The sequence below is a fragment of the Pseudophryne corroboree genome, chromosome 8, assembly GCF_028390025.1.
Source record: "Pseudophryne corroboree isolate aPseCor3 chromosome 8, aPseCor3.hap2, whole genome shotgun sequence".
Classification (NCBI taxonomy): domain Eukaryota; kingdom Metazoa; phylum Chordata; class Amphibia; order Anura; family Myobatrachidae; genus Pseudophryne; species Pseudophryne corroboree.
The window spans coordinates 398,801,815-398,823,001 of NC_086451.1; the positions used below are offsets into that span (position 1 = coordinate 398,801,815).

A 21,187-nucleotide genomic window follows, 5' to 3' on the forward strand; every position below is an offset into this window, starting at 1 on the left:
TGGGGGCAAAAAACTGGGGGGGGCATTACTACTGTGGGCAAACTACTGGGGGCATTACTACTGGGGGGGCATTACTATTGTGGGCAAACTACTGGGGGCATTACTACTGGGGGGCATTACTATTGTGGGCAAACTACTGGGGGCATTACTACTGGGGGGATTACTATTGTGGGCATACTACTGGGGGCATTACTAATGGGGCAAACTACAGGAGGGCATTACTACTGGGGGTATAACTACAGAGGCATTATTACTTGGGGCAAACTACAGTGGGGCATTACTACTGGGGGCTAAACTACATGGGGGTTAACTACTGAAGGCATTACTAATGGGGGCATTACTACTGGGGGCATTACAAATGGGGGCATTACTACTGGGGGCATTACAAACAGGGGCATTACTACTGGGGGCATTACAAACGGGGCATTACTAACAGGGGCTTACTATTGGGGCAAACTACAGTGGGGCATTACTACTGGGGGCTTAACTACATGGGGGTTAACTACTGAAGGCATTACTACTGGGGGCTTAACTACATGGGGGTTAACTACTAAAGGCATTACTAACGGTGGCTTACTACTGGGTGCATTGCTACTGGGGGCAAACTACAGGAGGGCATTCCTACTTGGGGGCAGCCCTCCTACTTGGGGGCATTACTATAGGGTGGCTAAACTACTGGGAGCATAACTACAGGGGTTAAACTACTGGGGACATTACTACCTGGGGGCAAACTACAGGAGGGCATTACTACTGGGGGTATAACTACAGGGGTATTACTACTTGGGGCAAACTACAGGGGGGCATAACTACAAGGGTTAAACTACTGGGGGCTAAACTAACAGGGGGCAAACTAAAAGGGGGCATAACTACAGGGGCTGAACGACAAGTGGGCAAACTACTGGGGGCATTACTAACGGGCAAACTACATGGGGGCTAAACAACTGGGGGCTAAACTACTGGGGTCATAACTGCAGGGGCATTACCACAGGGGGCATAACTACTGGGGCTAAATGACTGGGGGCATTACTACAGGCAACATTACTACTGGGGGCATTACCATTAAGTGCATTACTACTGGGGGCACTATTAATAAGGGCATTGTAAAGGGGGCACTTCATAAGGGGCATCACTCCTGGGGACATAAGGGGCACTACTATTGTGGGCATTGCATAAGGGGCAGCACTACTATGGGTTCTATATAAGGGGCACTACCAGTAAAGTAAACATTGCATAAGGAGCACTACAACTGTGGGCATTGTATAAGGGGCGCTACTGCTGTGGGCATTATGTGTATTACGGGGTGCTACTACTGTGGGCATTGTTACTATTGTGTGACCACTCCCCTTTTTGAGGCCACACCCCATTTTCTGGCGGCGCGCGCAATAGCTTTACTTCTTTTTCTTCTTGGGGAGGGGGGTGAGTTCCACCACCTCTCTAGGACCACTTTAAGCACTGCGCGCCGCCATCACGTAAGTCCCTCTGTATGCTTCTTTTCATAGCGGTCATCATTATCAGTGTGTACTTGCACCAGTCTTATACTTTGTGCAACAGATCTGTCGGAAAACAGTTGTGCTTAGGCACATATACAACTCTGCACTGCCTTCACTGAACATCTGGGCCCTACACACATACCGATCCGCCGCCGAGCTGCCCGATGGCACATATGGCCGACGGGTGACCCGGCGGCAGGGGGGAGTTTAGTTTCTGCACTCCACCTGTCACCTGGCTCCATAGCACTGCACGCTAATATGGACAATCTCATCCATATTGGCCTGCATGCATAAGCGACGGGGCACCAACGATTAACGAGCACGGGGCCTCGCATTGTTAATCGTTGGTGCCTACACACAGAACGATATGAACGAGTTCTCGTTCATTTATGAACGAGAACGTTCATATTGTTCTGTTTGATCTGCCAGTGTGTAGGGCCCATTAGCCTAAATGAGGGACCCCAATTACAGCCCTCTACTGCCTACTCAGTCACAAATGGAGATGTGCCTGAAATGTGTATGATTATGCATTGCCCGAAGTTGCCTATGCCGGATTCTACGCAAAAATATGCAAGAAATGCTTTGCAAACAACCTGTGTTCAAATGGAATGCGGTCAAGATCCCGCTGGACCGAATCCCGGCGGTCGGAATACCGACACCGGAATCCCGACCAGCACAATCCCGACATATTCTCTCTCTGTGGATGTCCGTGACACCCATAGAGGGAGAATAAATTAGTGTGCCGAGCGCAGCGAGCCCGCAAGAAGCTGCGTTGCACTCGCCCCCCTGTCGGGATTGTGCCGGTCGGGATTCCGGTGTCGGGATTCCGACAGCCGGGATCCCGTCCGGCGGGATTTCGTACTGATCCCGTTCAAATTTGCTTTAGTCTCATTATGCACTGTACTACACACACATACGTAACATGAAATACAAATGATATTAATGCTTAAATGGTTGCTTTAAACTCACTGATGGTGAAATAATAGCTAATACAAGTTTTATTTACTTATTCTGCTCCTTTTATTTATAAATCAGAGGAAATGAGCATAAACTAATTTTTAACATGCTACCATTACAAAATCCATATTTATCCCAAAACAAATATTAGTTCTCTAAAATAAGTACAAAAACTAAAAAAAAGGTTATCAGCCGTGCAACAAATGTATTTTACTGATATGAATTCTTGCCACCCATAAACACCCATCTGATTGGAAAAGGAAAGTGCAAATATACAACACTCATGCAAACAATCAAAATAGTTTGATTATCTTCCATGTAGGAAATCTTCTGGTCAGTGCTGAAATTACAGAATGGAGTAAGTGAATTATGTAAGATAGATCCACTTCAATTGGAAATGTTCTATTGCTGTATATGAAATTTAGTAGTACAGTAAACATGAATTAATACATGTCACATTTTTATTAACTCTGGAACATATTAAACAGCTAGATGGAGCTGTCAGCGTGGGACAAATCGCATTTCATAAGGGCGAGGTATAGCACTGTTGGTGTTGGGCAGAGGAGAAATGTCAATAGCTGAAGGGTCTTCATCAGATTTCAGGGTGAAATTCTGCAGGATATAGGTGAGGAAAATAAAGATCTCCATTTTCGCCAACCCTTCTCCAAGGCAGATCCTCCTCCCTGTAGAGAAGGTAGGACAAGAACATCACAGGTTTGGCAACTTGTATTTTGAAGTTAAGTTAAAGTTGTATAAAAAAAAAGCTCCAGCAAGTTAATTTTAATATACAGTAACTGTGGCCAATATTTTATAAGTATTTTCAAACTAGCATAAGTGCCCTTATTGCTTTTATCTGTGTCTTCTACTACAGTATATACAGGTTTCCAGACCTACTGTATATTGTACTAATAATTACATTTTGGGGGGAAAAAATACATTGAGAGTAATATGTGGCACCTTTGTATTTTTTTTTTCTTTAGTTGCTTTATGCAACTTTATTTATAGTTGTTTTGATTTTTGTTTTATCTGAGCTCACCCCCTTTTTATCATTTGTACCTGTGGAAAATGGCATGAAAGCTTCATTTTTCTTGAACCTGCCATTGTCATCCAGAAAGTGACCAGGATCAAATATCTCTGGGTTTCGAAAGTGTTTCGGATCCTTCAAGACAGAGGTCAGAAAAGCAAACACGGTGGTGTCCTTCAAGTAGATAATCAGAAAGACAATACAAATAAGTAGACAATAAAAAAAAGTAAAATGGTAAAAAGGTATAGTTCACATGCTTTATCTGCCAAATACTGTGGAATGTTCTCTAATAATGAATCATATTCAGGGCCAGATTAAGCCCTTGGGGGGCCCAGGGCACCCAAGACAGGGGGCCCAACCACTCCCACCAGTAACCACCGCCGGCTGCACTCACTGCTCACCTCCCCTCCCACTCAACAAGGCCAACCATCGGTAACAGGAGCCATCGGGGGAGGGCCCCCACGCTGCAGCATGGAGAGAAGACTCCAGGCTCCCAGGCAAGGAAGGTTCCCCGCTCTCGGGGGGCATGGGGATTGCAGTATGCCCCATACTGCATGCAGCTCCCTCCCCGCATGGGGACTGATCCTTGCAATCTCCAGCCTCCGCTGCTGCCAGGAGAGCTGCTACTGATGGCGGACGGCTGCAGAGTGGAGACGTCACCAGCAGGGGGGGGGGGGGGGCCTTAAGACGGGGGGGCCCAGGGTACTGACCCCTTGGGCCCCCGCTTAATCCAGCTTTGATTGTATCCAATAGTTTGAAGATATAGCAGGAAGTAACTGTACATCTACCATAGCAATGGGACGTCATTCAGATTGGTAACAACATAAAAAGTCATGATCTAAAACAGAGAACAAACCTCTCTGTGTGGCACCTGCCTCCATACCATAAGCCATGTTGGTATGAAGTTAGCTATAGGTCATGGAAATTAAAAACTCCCATGGAAATAAACACAAGCTAATAAATACATAATGAATAATGATAGATAGGGTCAGTCAGAGTGAAGACTGTTGCATCTCTCAATAATACATATAAGTAGTGAGGTTTGAGGCACACTCCATCATCAAACGCATACAATGTGGCAGTATAGCACATTTCCATCAATTTGATTAATTGGTACCAGGGCAGTTTGAGCCACAATCCTTACATTGTAAAGATGACAATTATGTCAAATATTTTATGTTTTTCCCATTGCCTGCAAGCTGATGTGTCTAAGTCAATCAATTGCAAATGCACATCTGATTTCATAAGGGTGAATACAAACCTAAGTGTAAGTCACAGAATTAAACTATGTTATTGGCTGAAGTTACTATATATTACTACTATGCCGCAAGACATACACAACTAACCAATGTGAATGTTGTTTGGCTTCAAACTTAATGCATTCAGCTGCAAATTGTTACAAATTACTGTCAAGGATAATCATTAGGAAAGTGAAGGTATGGTGTTAATAACATGCCTAATTCTGAGTCGCATGTATTGTGGTCACAACTCTGGCCTATTTATGTCCTATGCACCACTGCTATACCTCCAGTTGTGAGAGCAGCTGTCAGCTAGTTATAGCATGAAGCTTTACCCCATGTTTGTTGCAGAAGACACATCTAAAAATGCACTGAATTCTGCATACACTTCACCCACCTCAGAATAGATTAAAACATTGTCTACATGCCATGACACACCTACAGATTGCTTCTCCTCTATGGTGATGTTTTCACGCTGCCGGGAGCGGCACAGCCAGTGGCCTCAGCACACCCAGAAAATGGGGCCGACATGCCCTCAGTTTCTAAAACACTGGCTGTGCCTGCCCCTTATCTGCCCCCAAATGGCCGTAGCATGTCAATCAAGCTTAGGCTTAGAGGGCACTGTGACCGCTGTTGCAGAGACAGATCTTAACATGTGCAACCATTGGAGATGTATGCAAGCCATCAAGTTTGCTTATATCTCTGAATTAGGCCCTAAGATGCATATGACTTGCTCGTAGATGCTCTTAATGGCATGTTAGCCACAGCACACGTGCAGTGTGCTAAATGTGCTAGATGTGGCCACATTCACCATTGGGTGCAACTCCAAATCAGGGTAAAGGTGTCTTGGATCAATCACTCGTAAACCTAAAAAGCACTGGTCAGGCTGACAATGATGGAGACAAATTTACAAATGAATTAATTGTGCTGCAGCTTCCAAGTAGAGGTAATTGCAAACCCCCTGTAAAAAGATATAAGCTAACCCTGTATGGACTGGTCCACCACAGAGAGAAAAAAGGAAGTGCTTGCTCAATCAATGTATTATTATTTACTCTATATATTCGATGAACAAATATAAACACACTATTAAAAATCAATATACTCTCCTATGATCTAACACTATCTATTTTAGACAGTGACTAATTATTAGAACCATTAAAAGTCATGTTTATATGGCTGGTTGTTTTTACAGAATTCAAGGATCTCACATTGATTCCACAATGAAAGTTCGGGAGTCCTCATATGTGTTATAGTAATTATAGTTTACACTTCAATTGAGGCTTGATTATAATATGAGAAGCAGCTGTGGTTCTTGTATGACCTCTTTATACTCTCAGGCCAGAGTTTCAGGGTACTGCAGTCCTTTTATCACCTCTGCTATACTTTTTCAAGTTGCATTCTGATAATGAATGCGTCACAGCGCACTATGACAGTGCCTCTCTCCAAGTATCCAATGCTCAATAACGCGTTTCTCCACCTCTGGCAAGTCTCAGCGGCTTCCTCAGATGCACTGTAGATGGCATAGCAGCAGTGTTAAAAAAAACTGCAATACCCTTTGGGGTAGGGAACACTTGAGCATGATCCCGCCTCCATAAAGTGTGGTGGGTGTAGTGTGGATTTGCAAAGCGAATCCGTCTGGTATCAATTGAATTTCCCCCTATAACTTTCCAGGCTTTGATACATTTCCCCCATAATCTTCAACACTTCAATGCACTTTCCAAGTATTTTGATAGTTAGTAATACAATATTTAACTTCACCAAAGGTTAACACAATGTTGGCCTATATGAATAAAGTTCAGTTAATTTCTGTCATTTCAGTATCACACTTTAGTAGTACATGAAACAATCAGACAAGATAAATTAGGCAGAATGTTTAGTAATAATAAACATTTCCTCCGACCTTGGGGATTGTGTAGCCTCTGAATACTGTAGTTTCAGATACTGCATGGGGTACACCCGTAGGCACAATGTCTGCAAATCTCTGCATTTCATGGATCACAGCATCTGTATATGGCATTTTGTCCCGATCTTCTATACAGGGAGGGCGGTCCTGGCCAATCACCTGATCAATTTCTTTCTGTACTTTGGCTGAGGAAAGATGAATAATTGTGTAAAGTAAAATTTACTTTTAGACTTTGGCCAACATTTACATGAGCGTAGGCATTGGGCCTGATTCAGATGTGGATAGACACAGCAGCAGCGATAGCACTGATATGGCAATGCAACAGGAGATGTCACACCTCCAGCTGCATTACTGATCTGAGCTGCGTCCTAGATGCAGGATCAGATCATCTGCGACACCATTGGCTGGATGCCGCAGGTCCTACCAAGAGGCCAGGAAATGTCTGTCCTGTGACAGAAATCCTGGCCTTGTCCCTCCCCCACAATGGCAGCAACACGCCCCTGTTTTGATAAATGGGCAATCGCCACCCTCTCCCCTACCCCAAACAGAATCAGACTGTCAGTCTGATGCCGTACTGCCTCCGTCATCGCAGACCCTGCATTTTTGTCCCATGGGCAAAGCACTGAAATTTGGTAATTTGCTGTATGCGCTGTAAGCCCGTCAGGACCTGAATCAGACCCTTTGTAAATACATACAGTATATCGAAATAATCAGAGGTGGAACTGCTAGTGGTGCATTGCACTGGGGCCCCTTGGGACTATGGGTGTCGGGGCTGACCTTGAGTGTGTGCAGCTGTATCAATCTTCTATCTAACCCAGACAGATGGGAATCCTGCTGCCTCTCAGCACTGATGATCACAGCAATGAACTGCCTGGAATTCTTTCGGATTCTGGTGTAACTGGTGCTGCCAGAGCCTTAAGTGCCAAAGTGAGGAAAGCAGAAAGGGTTGGCAGAACAGAGGCCTGCCCCAGTCTAGGTTCTCTGCAGCAGACAGGAATGTGTACTTGTGCCCCTGTCACCCACTGTCATCCTAAGTCTCCCGATCATCCTCTGAGTCCCCAGTCACCTCTCCCTATAACCCTCTGCCTCTCCATTACCCCTGCCACACATTGTATCCCTCTGTATACATCTGGCCCTCTGTCACTCTCTGTCGCCACTGTCATGGGGCATGTTGTGAACTTGAGGTAGGGCAAGCGAAAGGGACACAAAGTATATTTTTGCATACAATAATTAATACATCTATACATTCTGTAATCTTGGTTAAATGGCAAATGACTTCAAAGTAGGATTCCTTCACAGTAATAGTAACTTAACTGTTGTGTTGTACATTTGGGGGCAGATGTACTAAGCTTTGGAGAGAGATAATGTTGAGAGAGAAAAAGTACCAGCCGATCAGCTCTTAACTGCCATGTTAGAGGCTGTGTTTTGAAAAATGGCAGTTGGTATTTTATCTCTCTCTACTTTAGTACTCTCCAAGGCTTAGTACATCTCCCCGTTGATGTGTAAAATGTGAATCCAGGAATACTAGCTACTGTACTAGATTTATAACATTGGAAAGTGTGTTTAATTGGTTTTGTTATTTAAAGGAGATTATATATACAGTATATATATATATATATATATATATATATACACACACACACACACACACACACACAGTATATATGTGTATAAATCAAACTTAGCGCTAAGGGAATTGATGTTCATTCCACCAAGACAACTTCTCTTGTAATCTGGAGCATTTCCTTTTTTTTATATTTATTTTACCATATGTAAGCTATCTTGTTACTAATTGTTTTTAGAATCTGTAAGCATTGCACCCTTTTCCTACGTTACAATACCTATTTTCATAAGTATGTCCACATTGCTCTACACCACAGGTTCTCAAACTCGGTCCTCAGGACCCCAAACAGTGCATGTTTTCCAGGTCTCCTCGCAGAATCGCAAGTGCAATAATTAGCTACACCTGTGGATCTTTTAAAACATGTCAGTGAGTAATGACTACACCTGTGTATCTGCTGGGTGACCTGGAAAACATGAACTGTTGGAGGTCCTGAGGACCAAGTTTGAGGACCACTGCTCTAAAAACTTGTACAGTATTGCCTGTTTAGTAGAGATGATTGCTTGGCTGTACATGCCAATGTGTAAGATGTTATCCATTAGGCTACCAGAACAAAGAGCGAGTAATAGAGTGTAATTAATTCACAGGCTTTCTGCTGGCTTATACAGCAGATGGTGGCAACTAGTGTACTGTGAGGTGTTAGATCTATAGCCAGAGCTACTGTACTTCAAGACTGAGTGGTGGAAAGTGGAAATCTGAGGATCCCATTACAGTAAACTTCCTAGTCAATAATGCACACAATGCAGTTTGTGACAGGTAAAGGTAGTCAGGAGCAATTTCCTGACAGGATATCAGTCATATAGGGGTCTATTCATTCTGATAAAGTTATTATAGGTGATCATTTTTTTTAGTTAAAAGAACTGCAATTCATCTATAGGGCTGTCTGTGCCTTTTCTGCCCATTGTCCTCTTCTCCCTACCAGCATCCTCTCCTCGGTGTCCGCTCCCCCTCCCCGCAACCTCTCACCTGTGCTATGCCCTCTCTACCCTCTACTCGCTCCCTGCATCCTCTCCCCGGAGACAGCCGGTGAATGTGGGAAATTTATACAGATATACATCTCCAGGGATGTATGCCAGATGCTGCCTTGCTGGCACCCTATGATCTCCCTGCACCTTATCCTGTAAAGCTTCTCAAGCTGACAGCCCGCATTCTGCATCTGTCTTCTCCCCCCCCCCTCTAATCCCTATTCCCCACACCTCTGAGTGCAACACTGCAGCATTTTCACCTACTTTTGTAGAATTGAAGTGATGATGAAATGGTTAATAGTATTAATTCATTTAATAATTTGTCAAATCGGGGGAATTGGCTGGTTTCCTATCATGTGTATTTGTATCTTCCTGGACAAGGGGAATGTTATGTCTACAGGGATACCCACCACTTACAGTATTACTGTAAACATAATTTGACCTCTGGAAATGTTTCCAGGTCACATACTGGCCATCTCTTACAATCTTTCACTGGCTGGGGATAAAGCAGTTACACCTTTAAGTATTTCAATGTTTGCACATGTACCACCAGAGGTGCCATCAGAAATTGTGGGGCCCAGGACTTCCAGAATAGGCAGGGTGCCCCACCCACTCACCTTCCGCTCCCCCTGCAGCCTCTACAACTTACCGTTCTGGTTACCAGTCCCAGGATAAGGCCGCAGGACATCAGTTGGTGCCCCTAGGCACGACCGTAGAGTGCCAGGACAACAGCAGCATCACAGGGAGTCCAGAGCAGGCAGCCATAGAGGGACAGCACCAGCAGTATTTTAAATTTGGACTGGGAGGTAGCAGACTGGCAGCCAATCAGGAGCTGCTGCTGCGGCTCTGAATGGCTCGCGGCAAGCTCCACATTCAAAATGCCACCAGTACTGTCCCTCAATGGAAGCCTGAAGTGTGCTATAAACCACACTGCTGCGATGTGGGCCCCCTTGCGGTCCGGGCCCGGTACTGGAGTCCCGGCTTTCCCCCCCTGATGGCAGACCTGTGTACCACCTACAGCACCTGAGCTAGTTAATTAAAGTAAAATGTCTTAAATACACCTTCACGTCCTCATCTCTTAAGAAAAAGAAGTGTTTTAAAAATACATTGGGGTATCTAATTAACCCCGATAAGCCGGCGGGGGCAGCGGCTTATTGGGGATTTTGTTTCACTTGCCTAAGGCAGGCAAAACCAAATCCCCAAAAGCAGCCCTCTTTTCACGGGAAAACGGGGCAGCGGTTGGTGAAAACATCCTAATAGGATAGCACCAAAAAAATATTGGGGAAAAATTTCGAAAACTTTTTTCACTTCCAATGTTTCTTCGTGCCTAATTGGATACCCCACATTATTTCTTAATAAATAAATCTCAAATAAGAATCTCAGCACACTCATTCGCCACAACTGCATTCTGACTATAATTGCCTTGTATGTCTGGGTACTTGAGCAAAATCCTCAAACTACGTCTCAAAGTTGTGGTTGTAGTTTCTGTCCCAGCAAAAAAAAGGTTCATCACGGTGACAAATAAGTTTTCAAAGTGGAACTCCGAGTTAGGATTTTCCTTCTCCTGCAAATACAAAATTCCAAAGTAAATAATACCTAAGACCTAGATAAACTTTAGATTGATTTAATGATTCTGAGTGCGGGATGTACTAAGGGAAAAATGCGGTAAAACCCCCATTTTCGGGGGTTTTACCGCATTTTCAAATGTACTAAGACCCCACCGGCGGTTTTTCGCTGCCCAGGGTATCGCCATCTCTGGATGGTGATACCCTATAGAAGCCTATGGGCTTCTTATCGCCAGCCGCCGCAACCCGCCGCCTTCACCGCCCCCCCCCCTTCCCCTGCAGACGCCGACCCCCCTCCCCCCGGCATACCTTCCTCCAGGCAGCCGTGGCCCAGGAAGGTATTCTCCTCCTCCCCCTAGCAACGCTTCCGGAGGTTCTTCCGGGTGCAGGGGGGAGGAGGAGGCGCCGGGAGCAGCCTGCTGCTGCTTCCCGGCGTGCAGGCAGTGTGGAGACCCCTGGGAGGTGACGGAGACCCCCCGCACACCACCTCACAGGTATCGCGGGGGGCCTCCGTCACCGCATTGCAATGTTGATCGCAAATGTTAGTACATATACGATCAACATCATTGCGGTAGGTGGTGAGGGGCGGCAATGTATTTCAATACATCCCGCCCTGAATCTGTTAACTACAAATAGTGGAGGCAGATGGTTTGTGGGCATTTTCTTCCATTTTCTTAATGTAAATGAGATTAATTCATTAGAAAACAATGGCTGCACCAACCCTCCATTAAGTTTATTATGTACACTATGTTCATTGTTTTTTGATTTGTTGTCCTCCTGCTGTAACGCTAAGGGGTATATTTACTAAAGTGCACGTTTATAGAAGTGGAAATGTTGTACATAGCAACCAATCAGATTCTACTTATCATTTGTCTAGCACCTTCTAGAAGATAATACCTGGAATCTGATTGGTTGCTATGGGCAACATCTCCACGTCTATAAACCCTCACTTTAGTAGATATGCTTGTAATGTAACTTTGAGTCCTGCTGAAGAAAAGCACTATATAAATAAAATTATTTTTATTATTATTATTATTATTATTATTATTTCGCTTAGACAGACATTCTCTGCTGCCTCCCCTGTCTGCAGGTTCAGGTGAGTCTTACATACCTCCTCCATCTTCATTAGGAAGCAATCGATTAAATCCCTGGGGAAGTTCTCGTCCAACGTCTCCTGATGTTCCTTCACTTTTTTCTTCACAAATGCTTTCAACATGGTAAAATTGCTAAATACTTTCTGGTGAGGTCCAGGAATACGACTGATAAGTTTTGGAAAAGAGTTGAGAAGCTGTAATGTAATAAAAAAATAATAATAATAATAATTATATATATATATATATATATATATAAATAATATTCCTGTAGTTAAATGGGGATCAATATGATATACCTCCAATCAAAATCCCGACAGCAATTGACCAATGGTCAAAATCCCGACATAGACAAAATACCGACATTTAAAATGTCGACAGGTCAAAAAGCTGACACGAGTTTGTCATTGTTTTTTGTGTGTATGTCGACATGGACACCATATAAGTGTACTGCATCCCCTTGCATGGCGAGCGCAGTGCCTCACTGCGCTCGGCACACTATTATATTCCCCCTCCAGGTCCACTGGGATGGTAAAGTATGAACAAGTCAATTTCAATGAAAAAAATCATGAAAAACTCGCTTCAGCTTTTTGACCTGTCGACATTTTAAATGTCGGTATTTTGACCTTGTCGGTATTTTAAATGTCGGTATTTTGTCCATGTCGGGATTTTGACCTTGTCGGGATTTTGACCGTGGGTCAATTGCTGTTGGGATTTTGTCCGTCGGGATTTTGATTGTCGGTAAATTGACTGCATCCCATTAAATGATGTAACAATCCACAACGGGAGACATTTCGCAAGAGCATTTTAAAGCGAATCCAGTTGAAACTATAGATAACATCTTCTCCTAAACCGATAATTAGAGGATTGTGAAAATAGCCGCCCCCACTATTATGGTGCATTTTGAACTATCCTTCAATCAAGACATCCATCTGAAGTTAGAAAGCTCTCTGCGTACAGTCAACTCCGAACAACCCGCAATTCTGCATACACACCCATGACACTGACTGTTGCCCAGTGGACACCCATTCGGACACAAGAGGAGATACCACAAGAGGAGATGCAGTTGAGATCTGTACAACTCTGCCCATAGTTAAAGTTGCATATGATCAGCTATGAAGCATGCACAGTGTGAAAAGTCTCAACGTTAGTCCACAAAGTAGACTTACGTGCAACTCTGAATCATCCACAAATCAGCATTCCAATAGCTCTCCATTGTATTTTACTGTGCGCTAATTATAAAGTTATTTATATATGACATACATATTACTCCTGGCTTTTCAGAGAATATTTGAGTCCATTGCATCAGTTTCTGCTCCAGTGAAGCTTACAATCTATATTTCCTTATCACATGCCACACGTACACACAAGGCTTATTATTTTATTAAATTCAGTTTACTTGCTGGCATGTTTTTGGATTGTGGGAGGAAGTCAGAGCACTTGGAAGACAACTTGTAGAGAACATACAAACTTCACACAAATAGTGCTTTGGTCAGGACCTGATAACCTCAGGGCTGTAAAGTAGTAATGCTAACCACTGTAAACTGTGCTGCTTTTGAACACTTCAGATATTGTTAATGTTGGCAGAAAGCAAGCACTTGTCCTAAAGTTTGTGCATACCAGTTATTATTATTAGAGAGTGCATAAACAAAATAAGCAAAACAAGAAAACAATGACTTACAGTTCAAGACAATATAGGACATGTACAGGGTATATAGATCTAGCTGCATCAGCAGACGACATTGAAATATATATCAGGGTGGGAGAAAACCGAGGGATTTGGTGCCATTGAAGGGAGTATTGAAAAGAATATACGTTAAGTAAGAGAGGGAAAAGCACATGGAGGAGGAGGGCCCTGCTCGTGAAAGCTTACATTTTAAAGGTTCATTTATTTACATTATATTTTGGACAGTGTCATTGCATATGCATGAAAATGCTAACCTGGAAAATGTCTTAATACATCCAGACATTTAATTAGATATAGAAATTCAGAATGACTCATTATAAAACAAGTACATCAGATGAGGATATTTTTACTTTTAGCTGCTTAATAAATTGCTGACATTTACCGCCCCATAGAGATCTATGACGACATCTGCAAACCTGTAACATGGATAAAGTTAGAGCTTTCTCCAGCATTAACCCTCATTTAAAGAGGAAACCGCAGTGACAGAGCCTTTTACCATCATTCTGTCTCCTCAATGCCTTTAAACAGACCCCCAAGATGGACAGTTGGAAGCATTTACCTGCCCAATGGAAGAAGATATTATCTTGAAAACTTCTTTCAGCATGGCATGCAGGCCAAGGAACTCCTTGTCTTCATATTCAAAACGCTCTCCAAACACAATAGAGCAGATCATGTTGGATACAGCAATGGTCAGGAGGAAAGTGGGATCAATGGGTGCACCTAGGAAGTGGTTGCAAAGTTACTCATGAGTCAAAAAACTAATTACATTTTTAAATAGTTAAAATATTATTTGTCAGTAATTACAGTTCATTAAAGTTTTCTTCCAAATTCATCCAGTGGGAGGCCCAGAACAGGCTCCCTGGGTCAAAAGTTCTTGCCTTCAAGGTGGGAGGGTACAGTAGGTACAGATAAAACACCCAATGCATTTCATCAAAATGACTTCATCAGGGGTAGATCAAAATGTGCATCCTTCACCAGTGATTCACTACTGGTGAAGGATGCACATGTCCCTGGCTACTGATACTTGTTGAAAGTTGCACCACCAGGAGTGTTACTAGGAACAAATCTGGATTCATTCAATCCTTTTGTTTATGTTTTAATCTCTGTGAATTTTGATCTACACCTGATGAAGTCGTTTTGCTAAAAAACGTGTTGGGTGTTTTATCTGTACCTACTGTAACCTCCCACCTTGGAGGCTTCAAGTCATTTAGGAGTGGTCAATCCTTGAAGTTTTAATCTAAACTGGAACAAATTTGTTGACTTGATGTATACATTGTTCTTGTATGTGAATTTGTATACTTTTTTATGACACTATAATAGGTCTGAATTTTTTTTATTAAAAACAAGTGTTTTTATTTGTTCATTTTGTGTAATACTGTTATGTAGATGAGGTGGTATTTCATAACACTTAGTTAAGCACCCTCTGATCCTATCTTAGTACATTTATAATTCTCCTTCTGTAATGCTACAAGTGCTGACTGGCAAGACCTAGTGCTGGTAGTGGTAATTTCGGGGATATTCCATAATCTTTATAACACCAGGTGTGCCACGAGGCTCGGTATCTGTAGATTGATCCATGAGATCAATGCAGTTTGATTTGTAAATATTCACAAGCATATAATGCATGCCATAAAAAAGCATTTAGCTACCTATTCAGACTCTGTTGTATCTCCCTTTGAACATCAGCTCTGCATACAGTAGGTAGCAAAATGCTTTTCTGTTTTCAGGATGCAATAGACATTGACAATGTCCATCCAGCTCTGCATGGACACCTATATGATTTTGCTAAAATTATACCAGCAGTTTAAAGCAATACATTATCATTGAAAGAGACTACTTCAGCTAAATATTAAACAACACTTTAGCAACTGCAGTACTTGGAAAAAATACATTTTTTTCTTTAAAAAAATAAATAAAGATAATTTAGGGCACTACCTACATATTAACACAACTTATTAAAAGATCAGTGATTACTATATTTCATAAATATAAAAATACTGAAAACCGAAATACTTCTAAATTGTTTTATACATTTTTATAATTTTATATTTATACTATAATTTATACTACTAACCATATTTTGCTCTACTTTCAGCCCTCTGCACTTTTCTTGAGTAAACCTAAATCATTTTCAAACCAACCTGATGTTTTATTAAACTCATCTCTAAGAAACCGACATTCCTCCTGGATTCGTTCCTCAGTGCTCTTCTTCCCCATTCCGAAATTTCGCAGCGTCATGAGAGAGAAGCGACGCATCTGTTTCCAACGCTCCCCATTACTAAGAATAACGCCTTTAAAAACAAAGACATCATTTCATGGTTCTTGAAAACAAAAAAGTTTGATCAAATCTCATAAACTGTTGGTGTAAATTATACTGGGGGGGTGCTTAAGGATAGTTGCTACCTACCATAGTCTTTAAAAATAAGTTCTGCTGCAGGAACTTTTGCCCTTTGGCTAAAGATATTGGCGTTGTCCACCAAAGCCTCCTTTACTGCATCATATCCGTATAAGACAACCGCAGTCCTTGGTCCGAGATGAACAGTAAATACATCACCATAGATCTTGGCGAGCTATGGCAAGAACAACATACAAATATAACAGTCTTTAACGAAGCACTTAAATGTAGTCAATAAGTCACTGTCATTAGTATAATTTGCTCCTGGAGGGACGGACCATTAAATAGGTCACCTAGAAATCATTGATCTAATAAATAAATTATATCAATGTTATTAGTGTAATTTTGGTGTAGAAAGGACTCTGGGTCTGAGGAGAATATGCGACAGTGAGAAAGGGTGTTCCTGGGTTAAGGGCCCTATACTTCAAATGACCGTTTAGTTAGGCGGCCATAATAATCTGTGATCGGTGGGGAAGTCAGGAAAATTCTGCCAATCTCTATCATTTTTGGTTAGGATCAGCAAATCAGACAAAGTCATCATGTTGAACATTCCCTATTCCCCAACCCAGTAGGCAGGGGATCAGAAAATTGTGACAATACATTGCCGATCTTATCAGGGGTTTTATGTGGCCCTTTACTCTATCTGCTTTTTGTTAAAAGTAGCTCAATGACCTCCTTTTAATACCACTTTCACACCGAGGCAAGGACCTAGGAAAAACCCTAGTCAAGACCAGGGTCGCGGAGAAGGGGCACAAAAACCGAGTAGACTAAGTCACACTGACACACAACTTTTTTTTACGGGGTCCTTGACTCAGTGTAAAAGGGGTATCAACATGGGTTGAAACCATGTACATTATTCTGGCTCAGATCCGGGATTTTGGTGTGAAAGGGATAAAAGTAACATGTTGTGATCGAAATAACAGTGGGGTTGAGCTACTGTAACTAGTCATATCATAATTTCTTCTGGCTTCTGTACATACCACTGCTCTTTATATACTGCTATTAACATTTAATTATAAAATATGCAGTTGCATTAGTTCTGTACATGTTACAGCGGGGTACATGTTACAGCGGGATCAGTATGAGATCCCGGTGCACGGGATCCCACTGATTAAGAAGCCGACAGGGGTGATTAAGGGGTGTTCTCCCCCACCCCCATAACCCTAACCCTCCCTACCTGTAGTCTAACCCTAACCTCCCCCCTTAGTGCCTGCCTAACCCTAACCATCCCCCGGAGGTGCCTAAGCCTAACCTCCCGTCCCCACTGTCTAAACTTTACCCTCCCCCCTGTAGCCTAACCCTAACCCCCCCTCCCCACTGCCTAACTCTAACCCCCCACCCCACCCCCCGGGACTCAGCCTAACCCTAAAACCCCGGAAAGCAGCCTAAACCGAACCTCCCCCCGCGGGTTACGACTCTATCGCCGCGGTGTCTCTTACTTCGGCATCCCGGCTGTCAGGAATCCGGTGCCAGGATGGTGCACCCATTCTGGATGCCGGTGTCGGCATTCAGAATAGTGTTGAAAATCCGGCATCAGTATTCTGACAGCCGGGATCCTGACTGCTTCCTGTTACAGCTGAGAAAAGGTTAACAGTACTGATAGCTGATTAAATTTTTTTTAACAATATTCCATATTGATTCTGCTATACAGAAAAAATGTACAGAGAAAATGTAGAATGTATGATTATATTAAAAGAAAACAGCAAGTAGGTTTTCACTAAGTAATGTAATGTAATAATTTATATAAATTTGTTTCGAATTGTTACTGTATGTTTGAATTTTAGATTGACGTGTTCAGGGTTTATATGTTTCTGCCACCATAAATGTCCTTAAGTCCTTAGTTTCATACTAAATATTCTTAGAATGCAAGTTTCAGTTCATAGAATATTTAAGTTCTCACCTTTTTAAATGACTTGGGCAACTCTTTCATGTTTAGCTGTAGGATGTTTCCCAGGAGAGGAAGCGGAGTAGGTCCAGGCGGCATGTCTTTCCACTTATTGTTCTCAATATACATGAAGAGGAATATGAGGCAGGTGATACAGAGAACCAGAATAAGGGTTCCAGTTCCAATGAAGTCCATTGTCGCAGATGGGTGGTTGTGAATAAGACTACAATGTAGACATAGAAGAAGCAGGGTTATTCACTGTAGACCAGTGATTGAACAACTGAAACACTTCAATATTCAACATTGGCCTTAGCATCAACAATATGAATTAGCCACAAAATGTTCTCTGTAACCTCACATCTGTCAGTTATTTGTCCCAAAAGCATGCTTGGTATAGAGGTTAGCATTACCACCTTACAGTACGGAGGTCATGGGCCAGATGTAATCAAGTCCAAGTTGGCCAGAGGTGCGAGTTCCTGGCTGAACTCTGACTTTTTTTTTAAAAGTGGCAGTCATGTACAAGGCATGGTTTTGCTTTGAACACGATTGCAACTTTAAAAAAAATTCCAAGTTCGGCCATATGCAGCAAATGTCAAACAGTCAGATCAGTGTTATTATTAATATTAGCAGCAGCAGCAGGTTAGGAGGCTGTAACATCTCCCTGCAGTATCACTTTCATCAGTGACAGCTTTTCACTTTCACTTTTCATCTGTTACAATGTCATTTTGTCCATCGGGTGCCCGCTAGTGGGCACCGGTGCACATAACAGAGTTGAGGAGCAGCGTTAGCCTTTTATTATATACAGTAGGATATCTCCCCGTTCTGTGACACTCCCATTTACTGGACTCTGTGGTGATAACTATACACAGCTGAAGTGATATGCATTTATTGATACAAGAATTTCAAAACTAGAGATGAGTGGGTTCGGTTTTCAGAGAACCGAACCTTACCGGACTTTGCCTTCCAACAGCTGCAAAACGTCATCATCCCGCTGTCGGATTCTCGCGGGATTTGGATTCCATATAAGGAGCCGCGCGTCGAAGCCATTTTCATTCCAGTCTCGGAGAGTGTATTGAGAGGACGTGTCCTCAGTGTTTTGTGTCTGTGTGGGGGCGGGAAAGTGGGGTGGCGAGTCTTGTGCTGTGTTGTGCTGCTCAGTCCAGTCCAGTGTAGTCAGTGTATTGTGCTGCATCAGTCCAGCCAGTCACAGTGTTGGTGTCCTCTGCTGCCATATATCCAGTGTAGCTGTATAAAGTGGTGCTGTGTTGTGCTATCCAGTCCAGTGTAGTCTGTGTATTGTGCTGCATCAGTCCAGCCAGTCACAGTATTGGTGTCCTCTGCTGCCATATATCCAGAGTAGCTGTATAAAGTGGTGCTGTGTTGTGCTGTCCAGTCCAGTGTAGTCAATGTAATGTGCTGCATCAGTCCAGCCAGTCACAGTGTTGGTGTCCTCTGCTGCCATATATCCAGTGTAGCTGTATAAAGTGGTGCTGTGTTGTGCTGTCCAGTCCAGTGTAGTCAATGTAATGTGCTGCATCAGTCCAGCCAGTCACAGTGTTGGTATCCTCTGCTGCCATATATCCAGTGTAGCTGTATAAAGTGGTGCTGTGTTGTGCTGTCCAGTCCAGTGTAGTCAATGTAATGTGCTGCATCAGTCTAGCCAGTCACAGTGTTGGTGTCCTCTGTTGCCATATATCCAGTGTAGCTGCATAAAGTGTTGTTGTGTTGTGCTGCATCAGACCAGTGGTAGTGTCCTGTCCATCAGTCATTCCAGTGACGATATACGCTGCTGCTGTATGTCCACTGCTGCCGTATAATAATAACAACAACAACCACAAGTCCCTTACAGTGTTGTTGTGTTGTGCTGCATCAGACCAGTGGTAGTGTCCTGTCATTCCAGTGACGATATACGCTGCTGCTGTATGTCCACTGCTGCCGTATAATAATAAAAACAACCACAAGTCCCTTACAGTGTTGTTGTGTTGTGCTGCATCAGACCAGTGGTAGTGTCCTGTCCATCAGTCATTCCAGTGACGATATACGCTGCTGCTATATGTCCACTGCTGCCGTATAATAATTATAACAACAACCACAAGGCCCTTACAGTGTTGTTGTGTTGTGTTGCATCAGACCATTTGTAGTGTCCTGTCCATCAGTCATTCCAGTGATGAGGCAGTCACAGTGGTATACGCTGCTGCTTTATGTCCACTGCTGCCGTATAATAATAATAATAATAATAACAACAACCACAAGTCCCTTACAGTGTTGTTGTGTTGTACTGCATCAGATCAGTAGTAGTGTCCTGTCCATCAGTCATTCCTGTGCCGCATATTGGGGGTAATTCCAAGTTGATCGCAGCAGGATTTTTGTTAGCAAATGGGCAAAACCATGTGCACTGCGGGGGAGGCAGATATAACATGTGCAGAAAGAGTTAGATTTGGGAGGGTTATTTTGTTTCTGTGCAGGGTAAATACTGGCTGCTTTATTTTTACACTGCAAATTAGATTGCAGATTGAACACACCCCACCCAAATCTAACTCTCTCTGCACATGTTAAATCTGCCTCCCCTGCAGTGCACATGGTTTTGCCTATTTGCTAACAAAAATCCTGCTGCGATCAACTTGGAATTACCCCCATTGTCTTATATAACTCCCAAAAAATTATGGAGAACAAAAATTTTGAGGATAAAATAGGGAAAGATCAAGAAGAAACACTTCCTCCTAGTGCTGAAGCTGCTGCCACTAGCCATGACATAAACGATGAAATGCCATCAACGTCGTCTGCCAAGGCCGATGCCCAATGTGATAGTAGAGGGCATGTAAAATTCAAAAAGCCAAAGTTCAGTAAAAAGAACCAAAAAAAGAAATTTAAATTGTCTGAGGAGAAACGTAAACTTGCCAATATGCCATTTACGACACGGAATGGCAATGAATGGCTGAGGCCCTGGCCTATGTTCACGGCTAGTGGTTCAGCTTCACATGATGATGGAAGCCCTCATCCTCCCACTAGAAAAATGAAAAGATTTAAGCTGGAAAGAGCACAGAAAAGAACTGTGCGTTCTGGGATGGTATCACAAATCCCCAAGGAGAGTCCAAGTGTGTCTGCAGTTGCGATGCCTGACCTTTCCAACACTGGACGGGAAGAGGTGGCTCCTTCCACCATTTGCACGCCCCCTGCAAGTGCTGGAAGGAGCACCCACAGTCCAGTTCCTGATATTCAAATTGAAGATGTCACTGTTGAAGTACACCAGGATGAGGATATGGGTCTTGCTGGCTCTGAGTAGGAAGTTGACGATGAGGATTCTGATGGTGATGTGGTTTGTTTAAGTCAGGCACCGTGGTAGACACCTGTTGTCCGTGGAATGAA

The 21,187-nt window shown here is 43.0% G+C and overlaps 1 protein-coding gene across 2 annotated transcripts in view; it reads right to left on the bottom strand.

Annotated features, from left to right (window-relative positions):
- Positions 1–2,509: 2,509 nt before the first annotated feature.
- LOC134949282 (cytochrome P450 2C18-like) overlaps positions 2,510–21,187 on the bottom strand; it is a 42,096-nt gene continuing 23,418 nt past the window's right edge. For both annotated transcript variants that reach the window (XM_063937781.1, XM_063937780.1), the window contains exons 2-10: positions 17,837–18,044; positions 15,949–16,111; positions 15,683–15,832; positions 14,101–14,261; positions 11,875–12,051; positions 10,621–10,762; positions 6,610–6,797; positions 3,504–3,645; positions 2,510–3,130 (exon numbers count right to left, since the gene is read on the bottom strand). In XM_063937781.1, the coding sequence (XP_063793851.1) occupies positions 2,949–3,130; positions 3,504–3,645; positions 6,610–6,797; positions 10,621–10,762; positions 11,875–12,051; positions 14,101–14,261; positions 15,683–15,832; positions 15,949–16,111; positions 17,837–18,016 (1,485 nt within the window). In that variant the 5' untranslated portion in view covers positions 18,017–18,044 and the 3' untranslated portion in view covers positions 2,510–2,948. The remainder of the gene's footprint in view (positions 3,131–3,503; positions 3,646–6,609; positions 6,798–10,620; positions 10,763–11,874; positions 12,052–14,100; positions 14,262–15,682; positions 15,833–15,948; positions 16,112–17,836; positions 18,045–21,187) is intronic.